The 22393-nt window shown below is 41.5% G+C and overlaps 1 protein-coding gene and 1 long non-coding RNA gene across 4 annotated transcripts; one reads left to right on the top strand and one right to left on the bottom strand.

Moving 5' to 3' along the window:
- Positions 1-5915: 5915 nt before the first annotated feature.
- Positions 5916-18592, bottom strand: LOC120532265. Of its 2 annotated transcripts, XM_039758135.1 has the most exons (4): positions 18042-18592; positions 16007-16051; positions 12160-12226; positions 5916-12049 (listed from the first exon to the last, which is right to left on the bottom strand). In XM_039758135.1, the coding sequence occupies exon 4, from the start codon at positions 11469-11471 to the stop codon at positions 7161-7163; it is 4311 nt and encodes a 1436-aa protein (XP_039614069.1). In that variant the 5' UTR covers positions 11472-12049; positions 12160-12226; positions 16007-16051; positions 18042-18592; the 3' UTR covers positions 5916-7160. The 2 variants fall into 2 exon arrangements, with proteins under 2 accessions (XP_039614069.1, XP_039614068.1); XM_039758134.1 differs by lacking the exon at positions 16007-16051.
- A 164-nt stretch (positions 18593-18756) lies between these two features.
- LOC120532102 lies at positions 18757-21902 on the top strand. 2 transcript variants are annotated; one of them, XR_005634196.1, is made up of 3 exons: positions 18757-18796; positions 19332-19439; positions 21646-21902. It is a non-coding gene; the product is annotated as an uncharacterized LOC120532102 (long non-coding RNA). The 2 variants fall into 2 exon arrangements; XR_005634197.1 differs by lacking the exon at positions 18757-18796 and adding an exon at positions 19027-19201.
- Positions 21903-22393: the final 491 nt, after the last annotated feature.

Genomic DNA, 22393 nt, shown 5'->3' with positions numbered 1-22393 from the left:
CCATTTTATACCAGTGGGCCTCTTGAAGAGACAACGCCCACCCAGTTCACAGACACTACGTTGATTTTTGCGTTTCAATAAATGTTCCCCCGTCCTAGAAATTCTGTTCACAGGTTGGCATCGTCTGCGATCGCAGGTGTAATTCGGACAAGACTTCTGTCACGTTATTGTAATCGAGTCACCGATTTTTGGGTTATAACCGAACCCACGCGCTGGTTCTTCGTCACCGACGTCCTTACAAATATACCGACGCAGACAGCCTGCCACTTTGGAACAGTGGGCAGCCAGGCGTGTGACTTGTGTGCCCCTCACGTCTGTGGCACATTCTGCACTTCTCGTCAATCTTGAAGACTGCTTTTTCAAAGAGTTGTGTATTATTATTATTATTACCACCTCATTTATTAAGCCAGCCTCACCAAATTCTGCAACTGCTGATAAAATGAAATATATTACAGATCAGCGTTTGCAGAATACATTAATAGTGTTAAGGGAACACTACCAACACGTGACTGAAATCATAATAATCTCATGTAATTTTCTCAACTGCTTTTCCTGGTGATGGTCGCAGTTATTACTATTTAGTATAATTAACTACTCTTCGTCAGCCCCACATCATTAATATTGTACTTTTCTAGTCCAATTATGAATAATAATAATAATAATAATAATAAACAATACAAGTCCTTGGCGCTGCCCGCTCCCTACCGCCCCACGTCGTCCAGCCTCCTATGTATGACTCGAGCGCCCTCTCGTGGTCAGAGTGCTGATCGGACGTTCTCCCCGCTCGTGTTTTTTTTCAGCTTCTCCGCCTTTTTTCCCGTCTATTCGAAGACGCCTGTGCGCGTTCACCAGCCCAAACTGGTCCACAATGAGTGAATTGGTGTGGGCATTTGGGCGGTTGCATCCTGCCACGGACTGACACCCAATCTAATCCGGGGTTAAATTCCTGCTTTGCGCACGATGTTGGCCTGGTGGGCTCCATCATTTACCATTAAATTGATGGCTAAACCGACGGTTGAACGTCCTTCCGTGTTCGCGCTTTCCGCCAATTGCCGCGTGCTGGGGGTCCCCATGAAGAAGCCCGGCCTTCCTCTTCCCTGACCGGAGATTTTTATTCCAGCGATTTCTTTTTTTTTTTTTCTAGCTGTCCAGCCTAGAGGTGAACTTGCGTGAGGTTCCTACGCCTTTCAGTTATACTGGTCATATTGTACCACAACTAGAACTACTTCAAAGCCCCCCTTGCATGATATTTTCTATTTGTCTTTTAATGTGGCGCTGAACAAGTGAAAGTTCAGAGAGGAACAGAACGAAACCCTGACATCTCAAGCGCGGCTTCTCCAAAGCCCCAGCAGGCCACCAAAGCCCACGGTGACCACGTCAATGTCCGCCCGACCTCCAGCGAGCGCAAATGCGGACGCGTGCTGCCACCGTGTGGCCAGAGCGAGTGCCGGCTGAGCGGGACAAGCGGGTGGGCGACGAGCTTGCGGGAGTGTAACGTGGCAGACTGTCGGTCATTAATTGCAGGGCCTTTATGGGGCTCTACACAGAACAAGATTTGGGCAAGCAATTCACCCTGCACCCTCTGCACAGTCACCTCTGATGATCACGGGGTCCATGAGGGGCCTGGTCCTCCTAAAATCCACCACCAGCTCCTTGGTTTTGCTGGTGTTCAGGTGTAGGTGGTTTGACTCGCACCATTTAACAAAGTTATTGATTAGGTTCCTGTACTCCTCCTCTTGCCCACTCCTGATGCAGCCCACCATAGTAGTGTCGTCAGTGAACTTTTGCACGTGGCAGGACTCCGAGTTGTATTGGAAGTCCAATGTATGTTGGCTGAACAGGACCAGAGAAAGTCCAGTCCCCTGCGGTGCTCCTGTGCTGCTGACCACCATGTCAGACCTGCAGTTCCCGAGACGCACATACTGAGGTCTGTCTGTGAGATGATCCATGCCACCAGGTGTGAGTCTACTGCCATCTCAGTCAGCTTGTCCCTAAGGAGCAGAGGTTGGTTGGTGTTGAAGGCGCTAGAGAAACAATTCTTACAGCACCACTGCCTCTGTCCAAGTGGGAGAGGGATCGTGTAGCATGTAGATAATGGCATCCTCTGCTCCCACCTTCTCCTGGTATGCGAACTGCAGAGGGTCGAGGGCGTGGCGGACCTGTGGCCTCAGGTGGTGAAGCAGCAGACGCCCCATGGTCTTCATCACAAGTCATTCAGCTCACTAGGACGTGATACCTTTGGGACTGGGGTGATGCGAGATGTTTTCAAAAGCCTCAGGACTCTCCCGTTCCAGGCTCAGGTTGAAGATGTGCTGTAGAGGACTCCTCAGCTCCAACGCACAGGTCTTCAGCAGTCGTGACTGATACTCCATCTGGACCCGCTGCTTTGCTGACATGAAGTCTCCTCAACTCTCTGCTCACCTGAGCTGCTGTAATTGTGGGTGAGGATGTCTCACCTATGCTGGTGTCAGCAGAAGGATGGGTGGAGGGTTCAGTACTCCGAGGTGAGAGTGGGTTAGGGTGGTCAAACCTGTTAAAGAAGTTGTTCATCAGGTTTGCTCTCTCCATGTCTCTCTCGATGGTGACACCCTGCTTCGAGCTGCTGCCAGTGATGATCTTCATCCCATCCCACACTTCCTTCATGCTGTTGTTCTGCAACTTCTGCTCCAGCTTTCTCCTGTACTGCTCCTTCGCTGGACTCGGAGTTCCTTCTGCACGTGCTTGAGCTCATGCTGATCACCACCTTTAAAAGCCCTTTTCTTCTTCGATGTCACTCGTAATCCATGGCTTGTTATTAGCATAGCAGCGTACTGGTCTTACTGGAACTCCAATGTCCATCCAGAAGTTGATGTAGTCAGTAGTGCAGTCAACAGTCTCTTCAATGTTCTCACTACATGACCCCTCAGGATATCCCAGTCTCTCAGAGGACCACTTCCTGAATGACGTGTGGTTGTAGGGTTAGGGTTAGGGTTGTAGTGAGGCTGAAGCAGAACCAGGCTATGATCTGTGGGGTGGCACTGTGTGTGTCTTTAACGTTGGCATACAGAAGGTCGATAGTCCTATTTCCCCAGGTGTTACAGTCCACATACTGGGAGAAGGCAGGTAATGTTTCATCCAGCGTCACTTGATTAAAGTCTCCTGAGATAAGCACAAGTGCCTCGGGGTGCTGCGTTTGTAACTTAGCAACAGCGGAATGGATAACGTCACCCGCTATCTCCACGTTCGCCCGAGGAGGGATGTAAACAGTAACAACAATGACGTGTCCAAACTCTCTGAGCAAGTCTTAGGGACGCAGACCAGTTCGATGTCCCTGCAGCGAGTGGAGATTTTAACGTTTACATGTCCAGAGTTGCACCATCTTGTGTTCACACAGAGAGCGAGTCCTCCTTCTTTCCGCTTCCCGCAGGTATTTGCGTCTCTGTCCGCTCTAACTGTGCTAAACCCGGGTAGGTAGCTCCACGTTGTTAGCCACGTCTCACTAAAACACAGCAGACTGCATTCTCTGAAGGTCCTGACGTTTTTCACCAGCACAGCCAGTTTGTATACTCAATAAGAAGCCATAATGTTAATCATTTGTCCTGTGTCTCCATCAACAGGTCAGGCTAAACCGTATCAGGCTATTCTAAAGCTACTGACCTACACTAAGTGTCCCTTACTCCCAAATTACTACTTATACAGTGGTGTGAAAAACTATTTGCCCCCTTCCGGATTTCTTATTCTTTTGCATGTTTGTCACACAAAATGTTTCTGATCATCAAACACATTTAACCATTAGTCAAATATAACACAAGTAAACACAAAATGCAGTTTTTAAATGATGGTTTTTATTATTTAGGGAGAAAAAAAATCCAAACCTACATGGCCCTGTGTGAAAAAGTAATTGCCCCCTTGTTCAAAAATCACCTAACTGTGGCGTATCACACCCGAGTTCAATTTCCGTAGCCACCCCCAGGCCTGATTACTGCCACACCTGTATATATAAAAAACTCTCCTGAGCTCAGTGTTACAAGCAAAGAAAAAAACATAAAATGCTACTTACCAGTATTTAATAAGCCACACTTATCATACACGTTGTGTTAAAGTGTTTAAGCAATTAAGGGAAAAAAAATAACTGGTCACACCAAACACAAAAAGTAAACCCATTTGGTGTGTTACACTATGCTGACAAAGATATCAATGCCCTTTACAGTTTAGCAGGCGCAGTTCAAATCTGATAAGCTGTGCTACAAGCTAAGAAACGTTTTCAAATGATTCCCAATACTTTTGGTGGCTACAGAAATTTGTTAACGAACCCAAACTTGAATTTCCTACCTAATGTTGCTGTTGGCCATGTGGTTTAACTGACATATTCTTGCATTTTTACTTTTAATCAAACACACAATACATTCAGATAAACGTTTGTGTTTAGTAACTAGAAAAAATATTGTCAAAATAAATGAAGTACTTACAAGGAAAACAGAAGACTGTGCTCTGTAAAGCATGCCTTTTACAGTAAACGTGTGTTTATATACTCACAAGGTACTCTTATGATGTCTTCAGGACCCTCATTCAGCTAAACGAGAAGTGCTTTTAGTATGCAAGCTCTTCTCATTTGTTCCAATAGGCACTTCCGTAAGGAACTGGGAGTGGAGAACTCTATGATTTTTCTGCGAATGAGCATGTGTAAACTTATGAGCTACGGAAACCCTTAATGGACAAAAAGTAGCCATAATACTTGCCTTGTGTGATTAACTAAATGCAGTTTTGTAATTACAACAAAGGTGGCTTTAGTGGTTACAATAATATTTGTATTCAAGTTCATGTTACTAAAGTGCCTTATGTATTTGCTTAAAAACACAGCTCAGTTATTTAAAGAATTTAGTTTAGTAATTCAAACAAATCACAAAGTTTCCTTTTTTTTTGAGTGTATGTGGTCCTAGGCATGGTGGATAAGGAGGCCTTTTCAGGGGATTACACCAGAAACCCCTTCAGTTTCAAGCATAACAATGTGGAGTTCCTGGCCTTGTATTTGGATGGACAGCAGATTCCTGCCAAGCCATTTCGGCCCAGTTTTGGTAATGACAGCACAACTTGAGAATATTATAACCTCGTGTAAGCACTTGAAAGACCTGCCTGTAGCCATCAGCCGTACTGACTTCTCCTGAGGGTACACCCTGGTTGCCTTTGATCTGACACCTGATCAAGAATGCGGAGACCATTCCTCATTGGTGAAAACCGGGAACATGATTTTGAAGTCCGCTTTCGACAGCCCCTACCCCATATTGTGAATCTAACAGTGTACACCATCTTTGACAACATTATTCTAATAAACCAGAGAAGAAACATACTTTATGATTACTAAAAAGCATGAACACCCTGCAGACCACCAAACTCATGTCCTGTAACCCGTACACAGAAAATCTGTTTTACGGACTGTTTGCATGAGACGAACTGCCTGAGAACATACTTACAGATCTTCTGACCATGATCATCGTCAATACTTACTGTCAAAATCAACCCAAACAACACTGGTTGGCGATGCATCTCAGAGAAGATGGAACTGGAGAATGATTCGATTCCTACGGCGCCCCACCGGACTTTATTTTCCTGAGGAAATATATAACTTTTTAAACAGAAGCTGTAAAGAAATTATTCTTATTAAAGCTGGTTTTCCACCATCTGCGGCCAACACTGTATATTTTTCACTGAAGGGAAGGCTGCTTTTATAAAGATGTCATGAACTTGTATTTTAACAAAGTCACCAAGAACGATGATATGGTTCAAACATTTGTTCAAACCTTGTCTAAGAACACTTCTAGAGATTTTCAGGATCACCCCTGTATGCAAAGTTCTATGACCTGCAATTATCTTAATAAAGAATAGGCAGACTCTGTAATCAAATGTTATATTTTATTGAACAAAAATAATAATTACATTTCAATAAGGAGTTCAATCATTCTTTTTGCGAGATCTGGTTTTCTTGCCAGCAGGTATATCGGAAGCAGCAGCAGTGGCAGCGATCCCGACCGTGGCAGAAGGTATGAAGCTCGCCAGAAGTTCCCTCGTGTTGGCGTTTGGCACAGAGGATACCAGAATGTTCAAACCGGCCATGGCCTTGACAAATTCTTTCCACCCCCTAGGTCTCCGATAGGACGGTATGTTGTGACGGGCGCTCAAGTTCCGCATTAGAGCGAACATATTTGTACCGGCTAATGGCTCTCCACGAAACGCAAACTCTCCCAAGCCATTCCAGTAGGTCATATTAGTGCTGTGCAACACTTTCTGTAAAATAATTTCGGTATATTTCTTTGATTTAGCCAGCACACTTTTCCAAATCTCGTCGTACACCCGATCTTCTGAGGTACTAGGAGAGTCTTTGATCTCACCCAGCAGCTCCCCCTTACCCTCTGCAGGCAGCAAGAGCGTCAGAGCCCAGGTTTCTTTATCCGCTTTTTTCACAAAGTTAAGGCAACTTTGCAAGATGGTTGAATAAAGTTTTACTTTTGCATCGGCGCTCAAATTACTATGTTTGACTATGAATTTCATTTGTTTATCCAGTTCACTTTCCATAGCGCTTAAAAGTCGGGGCTTTCTGTAGCAATTGAGCCATTTGTTGTTGAGGGACCAGGTACATCTTGCGCGTGTATTCCATATTTCTACTCTCAAACCTATTAAACTAGTAATGAAAGGAATGGCCGCGCTTATAGAGCTCCGAGAAACCCTCCTTTCTGATTTAGAAGGGCTTTCTTTCGTTTAAACGGTAAGTTTAATCGGCAAGTTTTTTTAACGGCACAATAATGCTTCTTCAGCAGCTTGAACTGTCTGGACATCAAGTAAATGATGGACAAATTCCTGTGATGAGTACATTTTGTGAAGGCCCGCTCTATCTCTTCGCTATGGCTCGCCTGTTCCATCCAATGGTCGACGATCACCAAGTTAACTCGGTCAGGTGGCAGTAGTTCATCGTCGCTTAAGGATGAAGGTAACCCCTTCAAAAGTGTTGTTTTTGGAAATCGTACTAACAGCTCATCATACAGAGGCTGCTGACAGCTATAAAACCAGACTATATTGTCCGGGTGGCGAGGAAGCACATTGTCCGCGTGTTCCAAGAGCTTTATCACATAATGCGATTTGCCTGAACAGGACGGCCCAGAGACTTTTAAAGAACATCAAAACCCTCTTTAGTATCCATAGGGGAGAGTTGTGAAATCGGGTAATAGAACCCTTTTGTTGTACACCACTCTGAATCTTTTCCTGAGTGGATGATTTTGCAGCGTTAGATTCTTTTTGTTCCTATGAATCTGTGCACCATGAACCGTTATTTCTTTAGAGAGATCGCAGTTTACAAAATTATGCACTAGATCCATTAACGAGTATAGATTTACTGATCGAGCCGTTTCATGATTGAGAGTAATGCCCTTAACCATCATACAGACCTTGCCTTTGAACGTTTTGAACGCGTAAGTTTTCGGACCCCCAGAAACAAATTCTTCTATGAAGTCGTCAGGATCTAGTTCACTGGCGAGTTCACCTAAATAGTCACCGAGCGGTGGCGTGTACTGTCCGGGCGATGCTGTGCAGATAACAGAATCTGTATCATGATACAGAACCCTCGGTCCTAAACGATCCAACAATTCGTACAATTCTAAGCGGGCATAGGCCATTGTGAAAGCGTCTATCACCACATTGACTGGGCCGGGTAGAACGTATTCGTCATCCGCATACCTCCACTGCACTTGAGCAATTTCGTCGCTGACAAAGTCAAAATAGGAGACCCGATACTCGTCCGAGAACAGGTAATCGAAGAATTCTTGGGTGTGTTTAACAAACGTAGTGGTCAGTTGGTTAGGTTTCTGACCGAATTTTCCCCAAAGAGAATTCAGAAATAACTTAGAAATTTCCCTCTTAGCGGGGTTTGCGGCTATGTTATCGCATTCCAATAATACGCCTTCTTTTACGAAATAGTCATCAACATAGCGCTTGCGGGACGCCTCGTCCAGGGCCCACGATGGCCAACCAGAGGCCTCCTGTTTGCCTTTCAGATTAATTTTTATGTAATCAGAAAATAAATCTGTGGTGCTCTGGTCGTAATGCCATATCTCATGAATTTTTAAAACTCTGTACCCCTTATCTAAGGCCTTTTGTATTTCAACGCTGCACCAGGTTCCTGTTAAACAGCGCTCCCGATCATTGTGACAGCAAAGGCCGGTTGATGTCTGGGTTTCTGCACACGTACGGCACAGAGTGAACATCAATTTACCGCAAATTCTTAAAGGGAGGACCGGAAAATACAATTTGCGGGGGGCTAGCATAGTGATTTTAATGAGCCCGAAGTAATGCTTAAGATCGGCAAACTCCTCAAAAACAAAGGTCGGGTGGCCGATCGGGTAGGTCTTTGTTTTGTTGACATAAGGGTACAGACTTGTAAAATCGTAATAATGAATTTGCTCGTCGCCTTGAACCTTATGATATAATTTGATAGCGTTGGTGCGCCCTCCATAGAGGGCATCACGGGGATTGATAGGTTCAGGAAACTCAAATCGCTTTAAAAAATCCTGAAGCTCCAAGTCGTCTTTTCTCATGCGCTCCCACTCGTGCTCCCAAATCACTCTTACCGCCAGATTAAATTTTTCACGCAATTTCTTCAGTTTGTCGTCAAGCGTTTTAAACGATTCAGCATAAGACGTACCCGTGAGAGGATGTTTGGCTTGCGCATCGTAGCACTTTGGACACCCGTGATAAAAGCAACCAGCAAACTCAAAGGCTGTCGGCACACCCTGAATTTCGGCGTACCCATCTAGATAAAATGACCCCATCTTTACTTCACCGTGATTCAGGGCATGCCGAATGTTTATCTTTTCCTTCTCGGAAAGAAACATCATCCACTGAATAGAAGCAGTAGAATAAGCTTTGTGGGTGCTTTTGTAATTATCACTCGGAATTATTCCAATTGATTTATTAGGCATACAATTTTGTCTGTACATGGACAGGCAGAGAGAAGCTAGGGTCATACACTGAAAAGGGTCAATATTACCGATCCTGAGCACTTCTTCTCTAAATTTCATGCAAGCTGATCTCAAAATAACAACGTTGTTTCTACAATAGTAAGCCATTTCTTCTCTAAAGTTGAAGGTTTTGCTTTTAATCGATTCGTACCAAGACAAAAATTCCTCTCTTTCCTTGCTCAACATGTGTTGAATGCCATAATATTTAGGATCTGGGTACGGACCGATGTAATTTTGATTTTCAGTGGTGTTAAAGAAATGGGGAAAGTATCCTTTTTGAGCCTGCAACCCCATGGCTTTGGGCATACTGCTCAATTTCATAGGTAAGAAGTTTAACGAGTCGATGAATCTCAAGTCATAATCTTCTTCTATAAAGCACATTAGTTTACATCCCTGAGCTGTAACAAATGGGGTTTGACCGCTCTCCACGAGATATTTCATTAAGAAACAGCCGTCATAGCCCTTAGAATTGTGAGCTATGAACGTGTAATCTTGGTATTTTGGGCACCGATATCTGTCAAAGAACTTTGCTACGCAGTCCTCACCGGCCCAGCTCCACGATTTACCACTCCAATGCATGCAGTGGATGTAATTTGGGATGCGAGTCCCGCCATCTTGACGGCATTCAAAATCATAGAACACGTACTTTTCGTTGACCGGTCTTTGCGGTAAGCTCTGAATAAAACACTGATGATTTTCATCCGACTCTTTCATTTCAACTCTACAAACGCGACAGTATCTGGGGAGACACTTGTCAGGTTTTGACTCGGCTTTCACACTGACTTTAAGGACATCGCAGATGCTTTCAGATTGACACGTCTTTTCATCAAATTTCCGCGTTTTGTGGAGTTCGAAGCAAAACATTGATTTGCAAAAACGATTGCAATCGGGACACTGAAAAGCCTCACCGTCACCCCCTCGGCAGTCTGGAGATAAACAGACGTCACACTGATGTTTGCAGCAGCGTAGTGACGGGGCAGAATATCCCGAGTAACAGAAATCGCAGATATAATCAAATCCCAGAAATCCTTTCAGATTCAAAATACCGTAATAATGCTCATTGTGCAAAAACAGGAACACCGTCTTTGGTTTTCTGGCCTGGGACGCTTCAAATTTTAATAGAGCACTAGTGTTCGGTTCCTGGTACCAGACGATAATTTTAATACCCAATAAACTCTCAAATTTTTCAACATCTGAAAACGCTACTTTCTGATCCAGTGATAATCCGGCCCTGACGTGCAATTGACGGGCCTCATGTTCACACAATTTCGGATTGCTTTTGAACCTATTGTTTAATACAGCCAGCAAGCCCCTGGCAAAACAGCACTGATCATCAGGGTTGAAGGAGATCCATAGATGCTTCCGTTTCTTTTTCACGATTATATCATTGGAAAGGGTACATGCTTTACGCCTAGGCCCCCCACCACCAGATGGAGCCCTCACAACCTGAACGATTAGCATCAGACTGGAATCGGCTAAAATTGTAGCGCGACTCTGGAGAAGTAATTCAATTTGGTTAAAAAAGTCCTCAACAGAAAGTGCACCAGCGGTGGTTAGGGAAGAAACACTGGGATTGAGAGAATCAGCCTTTAATTCTAGCTGGACTAGATCCTTAGGATTCAAAGTGCTCGCAAAACTGTCTAATATTTGCTGAAGGGTCTCGTGTATATGATTAAAAACTTTGGCAAATGAATCGAGTCTGTAGGCCTCTGAAAAATTGAAACAGTGTCTAATCTCAATATTGTTAAATTTTGGACGCTCAGTTATAGACCAATTATTTAATCTAGAGGTAGAGGGCTGCGGGGAGCTTACTGCCAGTTCTGGAGATGAAGGATTCGCCGTATGCGAGGTAGATGGCTGTGGAGAGTTAACGTCGACACTCAAATTTGCCCCGGACAGATTAGTCACTCCAGCTCCGGTCTGAGGATGTAAGGCTGAATTATCCGACGCGGTTAAGTCATCAACAGGCGAGTGCTGAAGACGGGCCTCACTTGTACCTGAGGTAGAAGGTTGTATTACTGGGCCATTCAACGTAGTCAAGTCATCAACAGATAAGTACTGAAGTGGAAGTCTACTTGTACCCGAGATAGAAGGTTGTGGGGATTTTGCAATCATGTCTAGGGTGCTAGGCTGTTGTAAAGGACCGGGATCTGAAGACGTTCTGGCCTCACAAGAGGTATTATTCAATAGCAAAGAGTTCAAGACGGCTTTATCATCAGAATTTAGAACCTGGAGCGAACTGTTAATGATGTCAAAATTGTTGACCGGTTGTGTAACTGGGGATGGTGCTTGAAAAATTTGAGGAGATCGCGACTGTGTGGGAATTTTAGGGGGCTTTATGGAATATTCAAGGTTATCAGATGTCTCGTTTAATAGCTTAAGGTTTTCACCGGATGGTCTTTTCCTACCTTTAGTCCCTCCAGGCTGTTCACGGTCGCTGTCGGTGCTGCTGCTGCTGCTGCTGCCACGATACCCGTTTTCAGGCATGACCTAAATTTAATCAAAGGTTGCAGTTATGAACACAGAATATAACAATTGCAGTCAATGTTATTTTAAAGAAAAAAGGAATATAAAACCTACTCTTTAATCTTGGGTCAGAACCATGTAAAAAGCATACATATGTATCATATATAACCTCAGTTCGGGTCTGGAATGGTACAGAGAAGATTCTGATTCTACAATTCGAACCAGTAACTGGCGAAGGTCCACAGCCACCTGCGCCCACTCCAGTCTTTCTTGGCGGCTCCGCTCGTTGCACTGATGAAAGGAATATCGGGGTGAATGACGAATTCTACGCCAAGGTCTGTAGTCGGAGTAAAGCGTTGACAGCAAAGGGGATTGCAGGAGGGCTGAACGGCGGCTGCAATCAGAGGGCGTTGGTGATAGCCGAGGAGAATGCAGGAGACTTGAACGAAGGCTGAACTCAGAGGGTAGAGGAGAATGCTTAAAGCCTCTCTCAGAGGGTGGCAGTGATTGTGCGGTCTGTCGGTTCTGCCAGTTTTGGTAGACTCATAGATTTTCTGAACCATCCAGCACTTGCGTTAAAACACCCGGTGGACTGGGATCTGGAAAATAAAGTTTGGCCTTCTCAGTTAAAGACATCTTTTCACAAAATCTGACGTTATGTATGCACCCTGTATCTCTTCGATAAACTGAAACCTAAAATGACACTTACTGTGATTGGACAGATCAGGGGAAGGAAGCCCTTTGAGAAGCCGTTTCAGATTATAAAGGGTTGTCGTCTAGAAAACAAAATGCATGTGCTCTTTAAAACAACATTTCCCCTTCCAGTGCACTCAAAAGCTCAAACAAAATGATCTGATATTAGTTTCAAGGTAACGTTCTGACCACCGTGAGTCTTACAGCAGCTCTGGCCGGATGTCGCTGCAACGATACATACGCAAATAAATGGCTGGCAACATCTGCTTATATGATAGGAAGATTTTCATTTTTAAAATAACCTTTACTAATATGTTACGACAAATTTTCCATTATACCACCGTTCACACACACATACATACACACAAACACATACATTATATATATATATATATATATATATATATATATACAGTATATGGTTGGCAGACCAGCCTAAAATATAAAATGGCTAACTACAGGACAACATTAAAGGTCCCTGGGATGCCATGAGCTGAATTTATTAAAGAAGCCGCAGTTGCAGGTAAAGTCTTCAGCAAGAAATATTAAAAAAACCCAAGAAGGCTGACGTGAATTGTCTTCCACCATATCCAGCTGGGGAAAACAAAAGAAAGTCTTGAAAAGGAAAGAGATGGGCTTTTGAGTGAGGTGAGGAAGAAAGATAATTACAGTGTTATCACCCAAAAAATGGCCAAAACATTTTCTCAAAGGATTGAAGACTTTAAAGCAAAGATGGCCAGCTCTCCTCAATGCCACTCAGGTACTGAAAAAATGTAATTTATCTTCTAAATGATCTTGAATTGTTATAGTTTCTTTGTTTCTATGTAATATGGTGTAGTTTTAGAGCTTGTACAAAAACACCTGTCTGTTGTCATTTCAGAATGGTTTGGGTTCTTCTGTGTGTGCAGATCAGTGAAGAATTCTTAAGAATCACAACAATCCATCTGGTTGCAAAGTGTCTTCTCTGGATGAAATCACACCAAAGCTGATAAGCATTTTCTGTAATAAGGGAGGTGCTGTAGAAAATGAAATCCAGAGGATGCTAGATATCTTACTCACGGTAATAAAATAAAAAGAAGTCAATTCTTGCAGAGATATATAATAAATGTCCTGGGTTGGTTGCTTTTTCACAATGCCTCTTCAAACCGTTTTAAACATAAAAGTACTCTCCACAAGTGAAGACAGCGTTTTCTCTGCTGCTTGATAAAGTACCCTGGTGAAAATGTGGAGGATCTTCTCAAAGAGTAAGTGGTAAGTGGATCAGTTTTGGTTTTTTTCCCCTCTTCTGTTTGCAGAGATGACGCCCGTTTCTCAATATTGCATTGACTGAGTAGAGTTTAAAAAATAAAAAATAATAAAAAAAAGCTTTAATCTATACAATGACAACTCTAAGAAACTAATAAATAAAATACACTATATACTACGTTAGTAACACTCTGTTCTTTCACTCAGTAGTTAATAATACTTTCATTTTTCTTTGCTTTGACAGTATATTGTCCTGTTGCGTGTCAAAAATAACACACATGATGCTGATGCATAAAACATTGAAAACCCAAGAAATGGGCAAATCAAATCTAGAATAGCAACTGATCTCATTTGTTGGGTGATGCCCTCTACACTGCAAGTCATCCATGTTGATTATACAACACTAGTAATCGGAGATTTTTTTCATGAACACTTTGATATTGTTTGATACTATTCAGAATTAGTTTCTATTAAATTGTATTGCATCACGATTTGATTTGCTTTGCTTTAAAACCTGAGATTCAAATTCTTCTCTGCCAGCTCTACCAGTGTAGGACAAGCAACAGCTAAAGTGTTTATTATTCGGTGGAGTATTCCTTTGAAATGGACATATATTTGTTACTAATATTAATTCTATCATTTTCTTTAGGATGTTGAAACTGATCGTATTCAGTCTGACTGGAGTCTGTATGCTCTCAAACTATTTAGGGCAAAGCATGAAGGAGCTCCTGGTGCAGAACCAGCAGATGTTGGTGTGATTGTTGAGGGAATTGAATCGTCTCAAACTCAGCTCAAAAACAGGTTAATGTGCTAACGTGAATAATTTATTTACTGCAATATTAGAAGAGCTTGTTGCTTTGTATGTATGTACAGTATATGACCATATTTCGGTCAAAAAAGGCATTGTTTTCTGGATTTGTTTTTGCATTTAGCTACTAATATAAAGGCCCTATTTTACATAACAATTTGTTAAGGTTATTAAAGTTACAACTTCACAGTTAAGCTTATTTTGTAAAAGTAACATAATGTGACTGGCAAACATTTAGAAGAAAATCAACGAGCCCATAGAACAGTTGTAGACTTTTGTGAAGAGAAAATAAAGGAAAAACTGTACATTGTAATTGCTGTTATTCATAAAGAACAATATGGTAAGAATGTTTCATACATTAAAAATACAAAAACTAATCTCTTGTGCTTTTTGTGTTTTCTCCACATTTATGACTTATGTTTGAACAGTTAAGGATATTAAGTTAGGCTCACTAAAAGAAATTATGGCAATTGACTGCATAAACCTTTTAAAGTTTATTCAAATTAAAATCTTGTGTTACTGATACATAAACCATTTGTGCAGGGCTAAGCTATGAACATTAGTTAATTCAACTAAAAAAAGTAAATATTTTGTAAAACAAAATGTTAGTTAATCCAAAAAATTTGTATCACATTTTTATTTTCACTCAACTCAAAAAGCAATGTTAAATTTACATTAAATACCATTGTAGGATTTACTTCAAAGTAGTGTTAGTTGAAAGAACTTAAAAAGGTGAATGCAACTGATTGCCAGAATATTTTTAAGTTTATCCAACAAGTTATTTTTTTCAGTGTTACTCCTCGTCACCCCCTTTCATGACCGGTTCAGATGGATAGATAGACGCATGAAATATATAAGAATTCTATTTTTATGATAGACAGACTCTTGCACATTATCTGCTATTTGGAACTATCTGAAACATTTTACACAGACGTCTGCTTACGCTTTGCATACAAAGTACTCTTTAACAAAACGCACACACAATCCCTACACCAAGATGGATACCAACTTTTTAAAATCTAAAGATGTAAATAAAAACAGACAGCCTGGTCTGAGATTCCCTGTGTATTAAGATATAATCTGATAAATACAGGAACATATTGTAATAATCATTTACCTCATTAGTCAACAATACATCTAAAAATCATCCAGACTTTCAGGCGACGAGTCCGTGTTAAAATAATTACATGTCATTTAGCGAAATGAATGAAAACCCCGTTGCAGTATTTCTACTAAGCACTCGTATCGATAGAAGCTCTTGGGCCCTGTTCAGTGTTCAGGCAGTCCGTCTCCAACCGGCTGTCCAAATGAGTTGATAAAGCAAAAAGGTTTTGTTAGCTCAGACTCTCGCAGTAGCAGGGGATTCTCTGTTTTTAAAAGTCCGTTTCAAACGAGTACACATTTCACAAGCAGCCCCTCCTGTAAGTAGTTCAGAATACGGACATCTTGTCAGGTTAGAGCTAATAATGCACACACTCCCTACCTGCACTTTTACACCACAGAGGAGAAGCCCTGGCTGAAAATTCAGACACCGAGACAAAAAACTTAATTGATTGGAATGCCTGTTTCAGTAACAAAAAAACTAATATTGCTTGCTTCAGTAATATGAACATTATATGCGTACATTAATCATCATATAAAATGCTACAACTTATATTATACACACACAAGCGCTGTCACGCACCTACCTACACACAGAGAGATGGTACTGAGCATAATTAACGGCAACCTAAGATCGACTTCATTTTGGATTTTAAATCCCCAGCCCCTCTCATTTTAAACAGATATAATTTGTTAAAAAGGAACTTACCGGTTTCCAAGTAATTGATCAGAGAATCAACTTGGAAATATTGACCTAAGGATAAAATATAAGGATTCAGCAATACGTTTAAAGGATAAAGCATACTCGTATGAAGTGTGTAATAATCAATGATATGACGTACGGTGATCTTGACTACAGGGACTCTCGGGAGAATAGTCTGCATTAACAATAATAACATTTCATTTAGTTCTTTCCATAAAAAATTAATAAATAGAAACATTGTTCTAATAAGGTATTGAAGACGCACCGTTTTGATTTTCGACAAGATTCGGAGTCCTCTTTCAGTATTAACGGCAAGCTGTGTAATGGACCGGTCTGAACGTTTACTTACAGTTTTTGAAAGCAGACTTTGTAATAAGGAGCGCGATTTCTTTTAGTAAATGTGTGCCCTTTGACCCGTTTTAAGACCACTTTACATGTACAACAGGAAGCTGTGAACTGATGTTAATGGCCGGTATGTGGCAGCTGCCCAAGTCCGCACATCAGCAGAATGTTTGAGAAGGACACACAGCTGGGGGTCTCAACTTCTGGCCTCCCGCGTCAGAAGAGAAGATGAATCTCCACCTGTTTTTGAAGGAGCTGAGAGGAATGATCGCAGTTTTCACGGAGTGGCGAAGACGGATTAAAACGTCTTTATCTACCACCATGTGGCCGACTGATTAAGACGTTGCACTGTAAAACCTAACAGCATATTTTAATAAATGAACTTAGTTAATCCAACTTAAACATTACAAAAAGTAGGAGTAACTTCTACAGATGGCTTACCACAAACTCAAAAACAAAAAATGGAGTAAAAAACTTGTTCATTTTGAGTAAGATTTAATTTTTTCATATTTTTAGTAAACTTTATTAAAATGTATTGTATTCATTGTTTTTTCTAAGTTGATTTTATAAGCTAATACAACACAAACAAACAGGTTACTCAAGATTATTCATGATGAATTACTGTATTATAAACCATGTGGCCCCCAACATTTTAATTTGAGAGCCAATATTTACCCTAATTGTTTACTGGTGTGTGAAGACCTAAAGATTTTAATCAATGCATGCTGGGGAGTCTTCATATTAAATCATGGACAACTATGAATCTTGCTTACAGCAGGTAGACAAGCCATTGTTTTAATCACTGAATATCACCACCGTGAATTTTCCAAGGGACCCTCCTGCTTTCCAGTGTCTTCCGCTCATCCCAATCCATCTGCACCTCGCGCTGTGCGCCCTACTGCCTCGCTAATCTATATCTGTACTAATAAAAGGCAAAGCCCTCACTGACTCACTAATAATAACTGATAACAAGAAGATGCTGCAGATGTTCTATCGAGCGCCCCCTTCTACGCGGTGGTGTGCTGGGGAGGCAACATAAAGAAGAGGGACAAACTGGTGAGGCAGGCAGGCTGTATTGTAGGCACGGAGCAGGACAGTTTGACATCCGTGGCAGAGCGACGGGCGCTGAGCAGACTCCTGTCAATCATAGAGTCCACTGACCAGGATCATCTCCAGACAGAGGAGCAGCTTCAGTGACAGACAGACTGACAGACTGAGGAGACCCCACACTATGCGACTCGGGGGTAAACGTTAACATTATACATTAAAGTTATTGTCTGTTATACCTTTATTGTTATCTCTCTTTAATTTAATATTGTTCTTTATCAGTATGCTGCTGCTGGAGTATGGGAAGTGGGATTAATAAAGTATCTATTTATCTATTTAATCGCACAACTCACAAGCAATCAATTGGAAGGACGAGCTCATTCATATCCGAAAGCTTTGATACGAGGAAATATCCTGTCTGCATGTTAAATGATTTTATATATTGCAAATAAAATAAATACAGGAGTTTCTTTGCATGAACTTTGTGACGCAATTGCTATTTCCACATTGCGTTATAGTTTTTTTAAATATAAGATAACTGTTGAACCCAGGACAGAGTCTCAGAGTCACTGTATCGTTACATTGCCCTTTCTCTTCAGAAAACGAAAACAGTTCCCATCTGCCTAAACAAATGACATGAACATTACAATACCTGTCACAAGACGCATTCCATTTCGGTCTCCATGATCTTTTTCTTTTCCTTTGCCGCTTTACCGCAAGTTGCAGCTCATCAATTCGGTTCTTTGATGATGGAAGCAAAGCGCTGGAGTTTTCTTTGGACGCACAACGAACTAAAGCCCCTGCCGATCCGCTCCTCAGGCACTTCGTTAGGGGCTCGTAGTGCATTAGAAACGCTCGCTTAGTTACTTAATTATTCTGCTGGAAACGTTGCCACTCCGTTCGCCCTTCACAGCGAAAGAAAAAAGAGCTCCGAGTTGAAGCCCCATTTACCGTAACGTAGCGATATTGAAACTATATTATACTTTTTCAATTACTGACCCTCGCTTGTTACTCAGATTAGCACGTTACTTCAGACATGTGGTCACTGAACTAAAAGGTTTGTTACCCTCACAACTGTATTTTTCTCACGCGCCAACCTCGAGTGTGGTGAACTTTGACACGCAGCTTCGCATCGACAACCAATAGAAAAACAGCTCAGCCAGTCCCTTGCAAAACTATCCACTTGCAGAGCTACAGCACCATACGTCACCGCAGTTACAGACATAGACGTAGAATTACTAGACGCCTCGTGACCAGCAGCATCGTACGTCATCGTCGCCGCCATATTGCGAGTGGCACTGCTGCGGAGTGAAGTAATGGATAAAGAGGCCTCACTCATCTTCTTCTTCTTGGGATTGTACAAACCGCTGTACGCGCCAAACCAGATTACCGGATTACATTTCATAGGTATGGCTGAACAATTGTTTTGGTTATATTTGGCCATTATAAAATCTCGTTTTGTAATCTTAACTTTAGTTACACCAGGCTAAGCTAGCAAAGCTATGCATTTATGTACTCAAATGAGCCTCCAAACAACGTTTTTGCTAAATGTATTTAGTCACTAACTATGTAGATTGTTGTTAGCTGTTAACATTTCTCAAACTTTGAAGGTTTACCTACGAAATCCACCTCAGGAAGCAGTGGGAGGTCAGGTAGCCCTTAGACGGGAAGATTTCAGCGCCAATGGCTCATCCGGGCTCTGCGGTGAGCACTTCAGACAGGAGGATTTTGACAGGACAGGTCAGACTGTTAGAATCAGACATGAAGTTCTTCCTTCTGTGTTCAGGTTTCCAACTCATCTCCAAAGGATAGGTGTGTATTTAGGTTATAAGGATTAGAGAGTCACTTTTTTAAAGGAATCAGTGATGTATTCCATAGCATTATGCTGTGACATACCTAACTCTGTTCATGTTTTTAGGCATTTTATTTTCTTTCACATTAGCCAGTGGCAACCAGGAGCACACTGACTTGAGCGAGGGCACAGGAGAGCCTTTCAGCAGACTGTTCTTTGCCTGTCCAAGAGACTGCAGCTCTGCCTGAGCCCAGTGTTGTGAGTATTAAGGACCTGAATTTTCAAACCTCTTTTAACACAACTTCCTACCCCATCATGCTTTTCAGATAAACTAATGGACACACAAACATGGACATTGAAACCTGCTGCTGTTGAATCAGATACACACACACATTAAGGGGTGATGTGATTACAAATGCAGACCAGCAAACCGCACACTGTACTAGCTAGGAATTGACTGGGGTTGTGTTTTTACACTTCAACCAACAGTATACTAGTATATTAATAAAGACAGACACAAATGCAGTAATTACCAAACGTCCTTCACGTTATGTGTGCATAACAAGTTCCAGCAGTAATGTACGCCTTAATACCAAGGTGCAGGCACATCACACATTCAATGCACTTATTTGTAACATTAAATAGACCTTATGTTTAGTCTTCAGCTCTTACACATTCATAACATTTCCTCCCACCCAGCTTGGATGTGTAATAGTATTTTTTTTTATTTATTTATAACTAGCAAAATAGCCGCGCTTTGCAGCAGAGCAGTAGTGTGTTAAAGAAGTTATGAAGAAGAAAAGGAGCTTGATGGATGAGGTGTCCAGGACTCTAAAAATATCCAAATCTTATTATGTGATATCATCTACTGTTAAATTCTGCTCCGTACTTCTAAAATTTGTATTATTATGCTGTATTAAGGATTTGTTCTGTTCTGTGTATTGTATTGTATTGACCCCCTTTATCTTTTGACACCCACTGCACGCCCAACTGCCTTTCCAGAGGTTTCTTCCATTTTTCCCTACAAGGTTTTTTTTTGGGAGTTTTTCCTTGTCTTTTCACAGAATCAAGGCTGGGGGGCTGTCAAGAGGGTTAGGGTCTGTTAAAGCCCATTGCGGCACTTCCTGTGTGATTTTGGGCTACACAACAATAAACTGGATTGTATTGTATTGTATAAATACACACATACATATATAAACATATATATACACATATACTCATATACATATACATACATATATATGTGTGTGTGTGTGTGTATATATATATGTATATACACACACATATATATATACACACACACACACACACACACATATATATATATATACACACACACACACACACATATATACACACACACACACACACACACACATATATACACACACACACACACACACATATATATATATATACACACATATATATATATGTGTGTATATATTATACAGCATATATTATATATTATATTATATAGCATATATTATATATTATATTATATAGTATATATATATATATATATATATATATACAGTAATCTCTCCCCGATCGCGGGGGTTGCGTTTCAGACCCCCCGCGATAGGTGAAAATCCGCGAAGTAGAAGCCATATGTTTGTATGGTTATTTTTATATATTTTAAGCCCTTATAAACTCTCCCACCCTGTTAACATTATTAGAGCCCTCTAGACATGAAATAACACCCTTTAGTCAAACGTTTAAACTGTGCTCCATTACAAGACAGAGATGACAGTTCTTTCTCACAATTAAAAGAATACAAACATATCTTATCTTCAAAGGAGCGCCGTCAGGAGCAGAGAATGTCAGAGAGAGCGCTCGCTAAGAAAGGCAAACAATCGAAAAATCAATACGTGCTTTTAAGTATACAGAAGCACCGCGATAAAGCAGCATTTTGTAGAGGAGCGTCCGTGTCCTCTGTGCAAACAGCCCCTCTGCTCACACCCCTCCGTCAGGCAGAGAGAGTGAGAAAGATGGAGAGAAGCAAACAAGCACCGCGCGGGAAGCATATCTTATATCATTGAGGAGTTTTAGTTAATATGCAATACATGCTCTGATTGGGTAGCTTCTAAGCCATCCGCCAATAGCGTCCCTTGTATGAAATCAACTGGGCAAACCAACTGAGGAAGCATGTACCAGAAATTAAAAGACCCATTGTCCGCAGAAATCCGCGAACCAGCGAAAAATCTGTGATATATATTTAGACGTGCTTACATTTAAAATCCACGATAGAGTGAAGCCGCGAAAGTCAAAGTGCGATATAGCGAGGGATTACTGTATATATATATATATATATATATATATATATATATATATATACAGTATATATATATATATTGTCACGCATGCGCGAGTAGGAGGCCGCGGACGGACCTTGCACCGCTTCGAAAGATGTTTGCCGGTAAGTGGGAGTGGCGGGTACTAACCTTTCTCCTTTGTCTTCCAGGAAAAAAAGACGCTCCGCCATTGTAACCTTCCCGCAGTATGTCCACTTCCGCCCTTCCTCCACCATCTTCATTGACGTCAGCAGTCACATCCTACCTCACGGTTCCTACCCAGCATTCCTCCACTTCCGGCTCCTCCCCTATAAAATGGCCGCCGACGCCTCAGAACAGCGTCGCGCATATGAATGGTGTTGTTTATATCTTTGACCCTTTTTGTTTCTCTATTGTGGAGTGTCCGCAATATACGGGGCCGGAAAACCCCAACCCTTTATACTGTCTGTGTTTTCTTTTTACAGTATATATATATATATATATATATATAGCAAAATACCCGCGCTTCGCAGCGGAGAAGTAGTGTGTTTAAAGAAGTTATGAAAAAGAAAAGGAAACATTTTAAAAATAACGTAACATGTCAACCGTTGTAAACATAACTGGTATCATTCATTGATTCGTTTCTTACTGCATCAATAAACAGCTCGTCTTCTTCTTTATTTGAGACATCACACACTGCATGCACGGTTTTTTTTACACTGTCTTCCTTTAGCTGGACATTCACTTTTTCTCAATTGTGTAATACACTCTTTGGAGCTCTCGCTGGTTCTCTGTGTACTGCGTTCACAGTCAGTTTACGTGAGCCGCTCGGAGTACATGAATCGAAGGTTCTCAGCTGTGCTTGTGCTATCTCTTGCGATGTCCACGGCTTTATTTAATGTTAGCTCAGACCCGGCACTTAAAAGTTTCTCTCTCAGT

The sequence above is a fragment of the Polypterus senegalus genome, chromosome 7 (assembly GCF_016835505.1).
Source record: "Polypterus senegalus isolate Bchr_013 chromosome 7, ASM1683550v1, whole genome shotgun sequence".
Lineage (NCBI taxonomy): Eukaryota > Metazoa > Chordata > Cladistia > Polypteriformes > Polypteridae > Polypterus > Polypterus senegalus.
The sequence above is the reverse complement of the archived record's forward strand: the minus strand, read 5'-3'. Positions and strand labels throughout refer to the sequence as shown.

What these genes read in the sequence shown, in the direction of transcription:
- LOC120532265 (XM_039758135.1), bottom strand. Translation starts at nt 11,471, where the DNA reads ATGCCTGAAAACGGGTATCGTGGCAGCAGCAGCAGCAGCAGCACCGAC.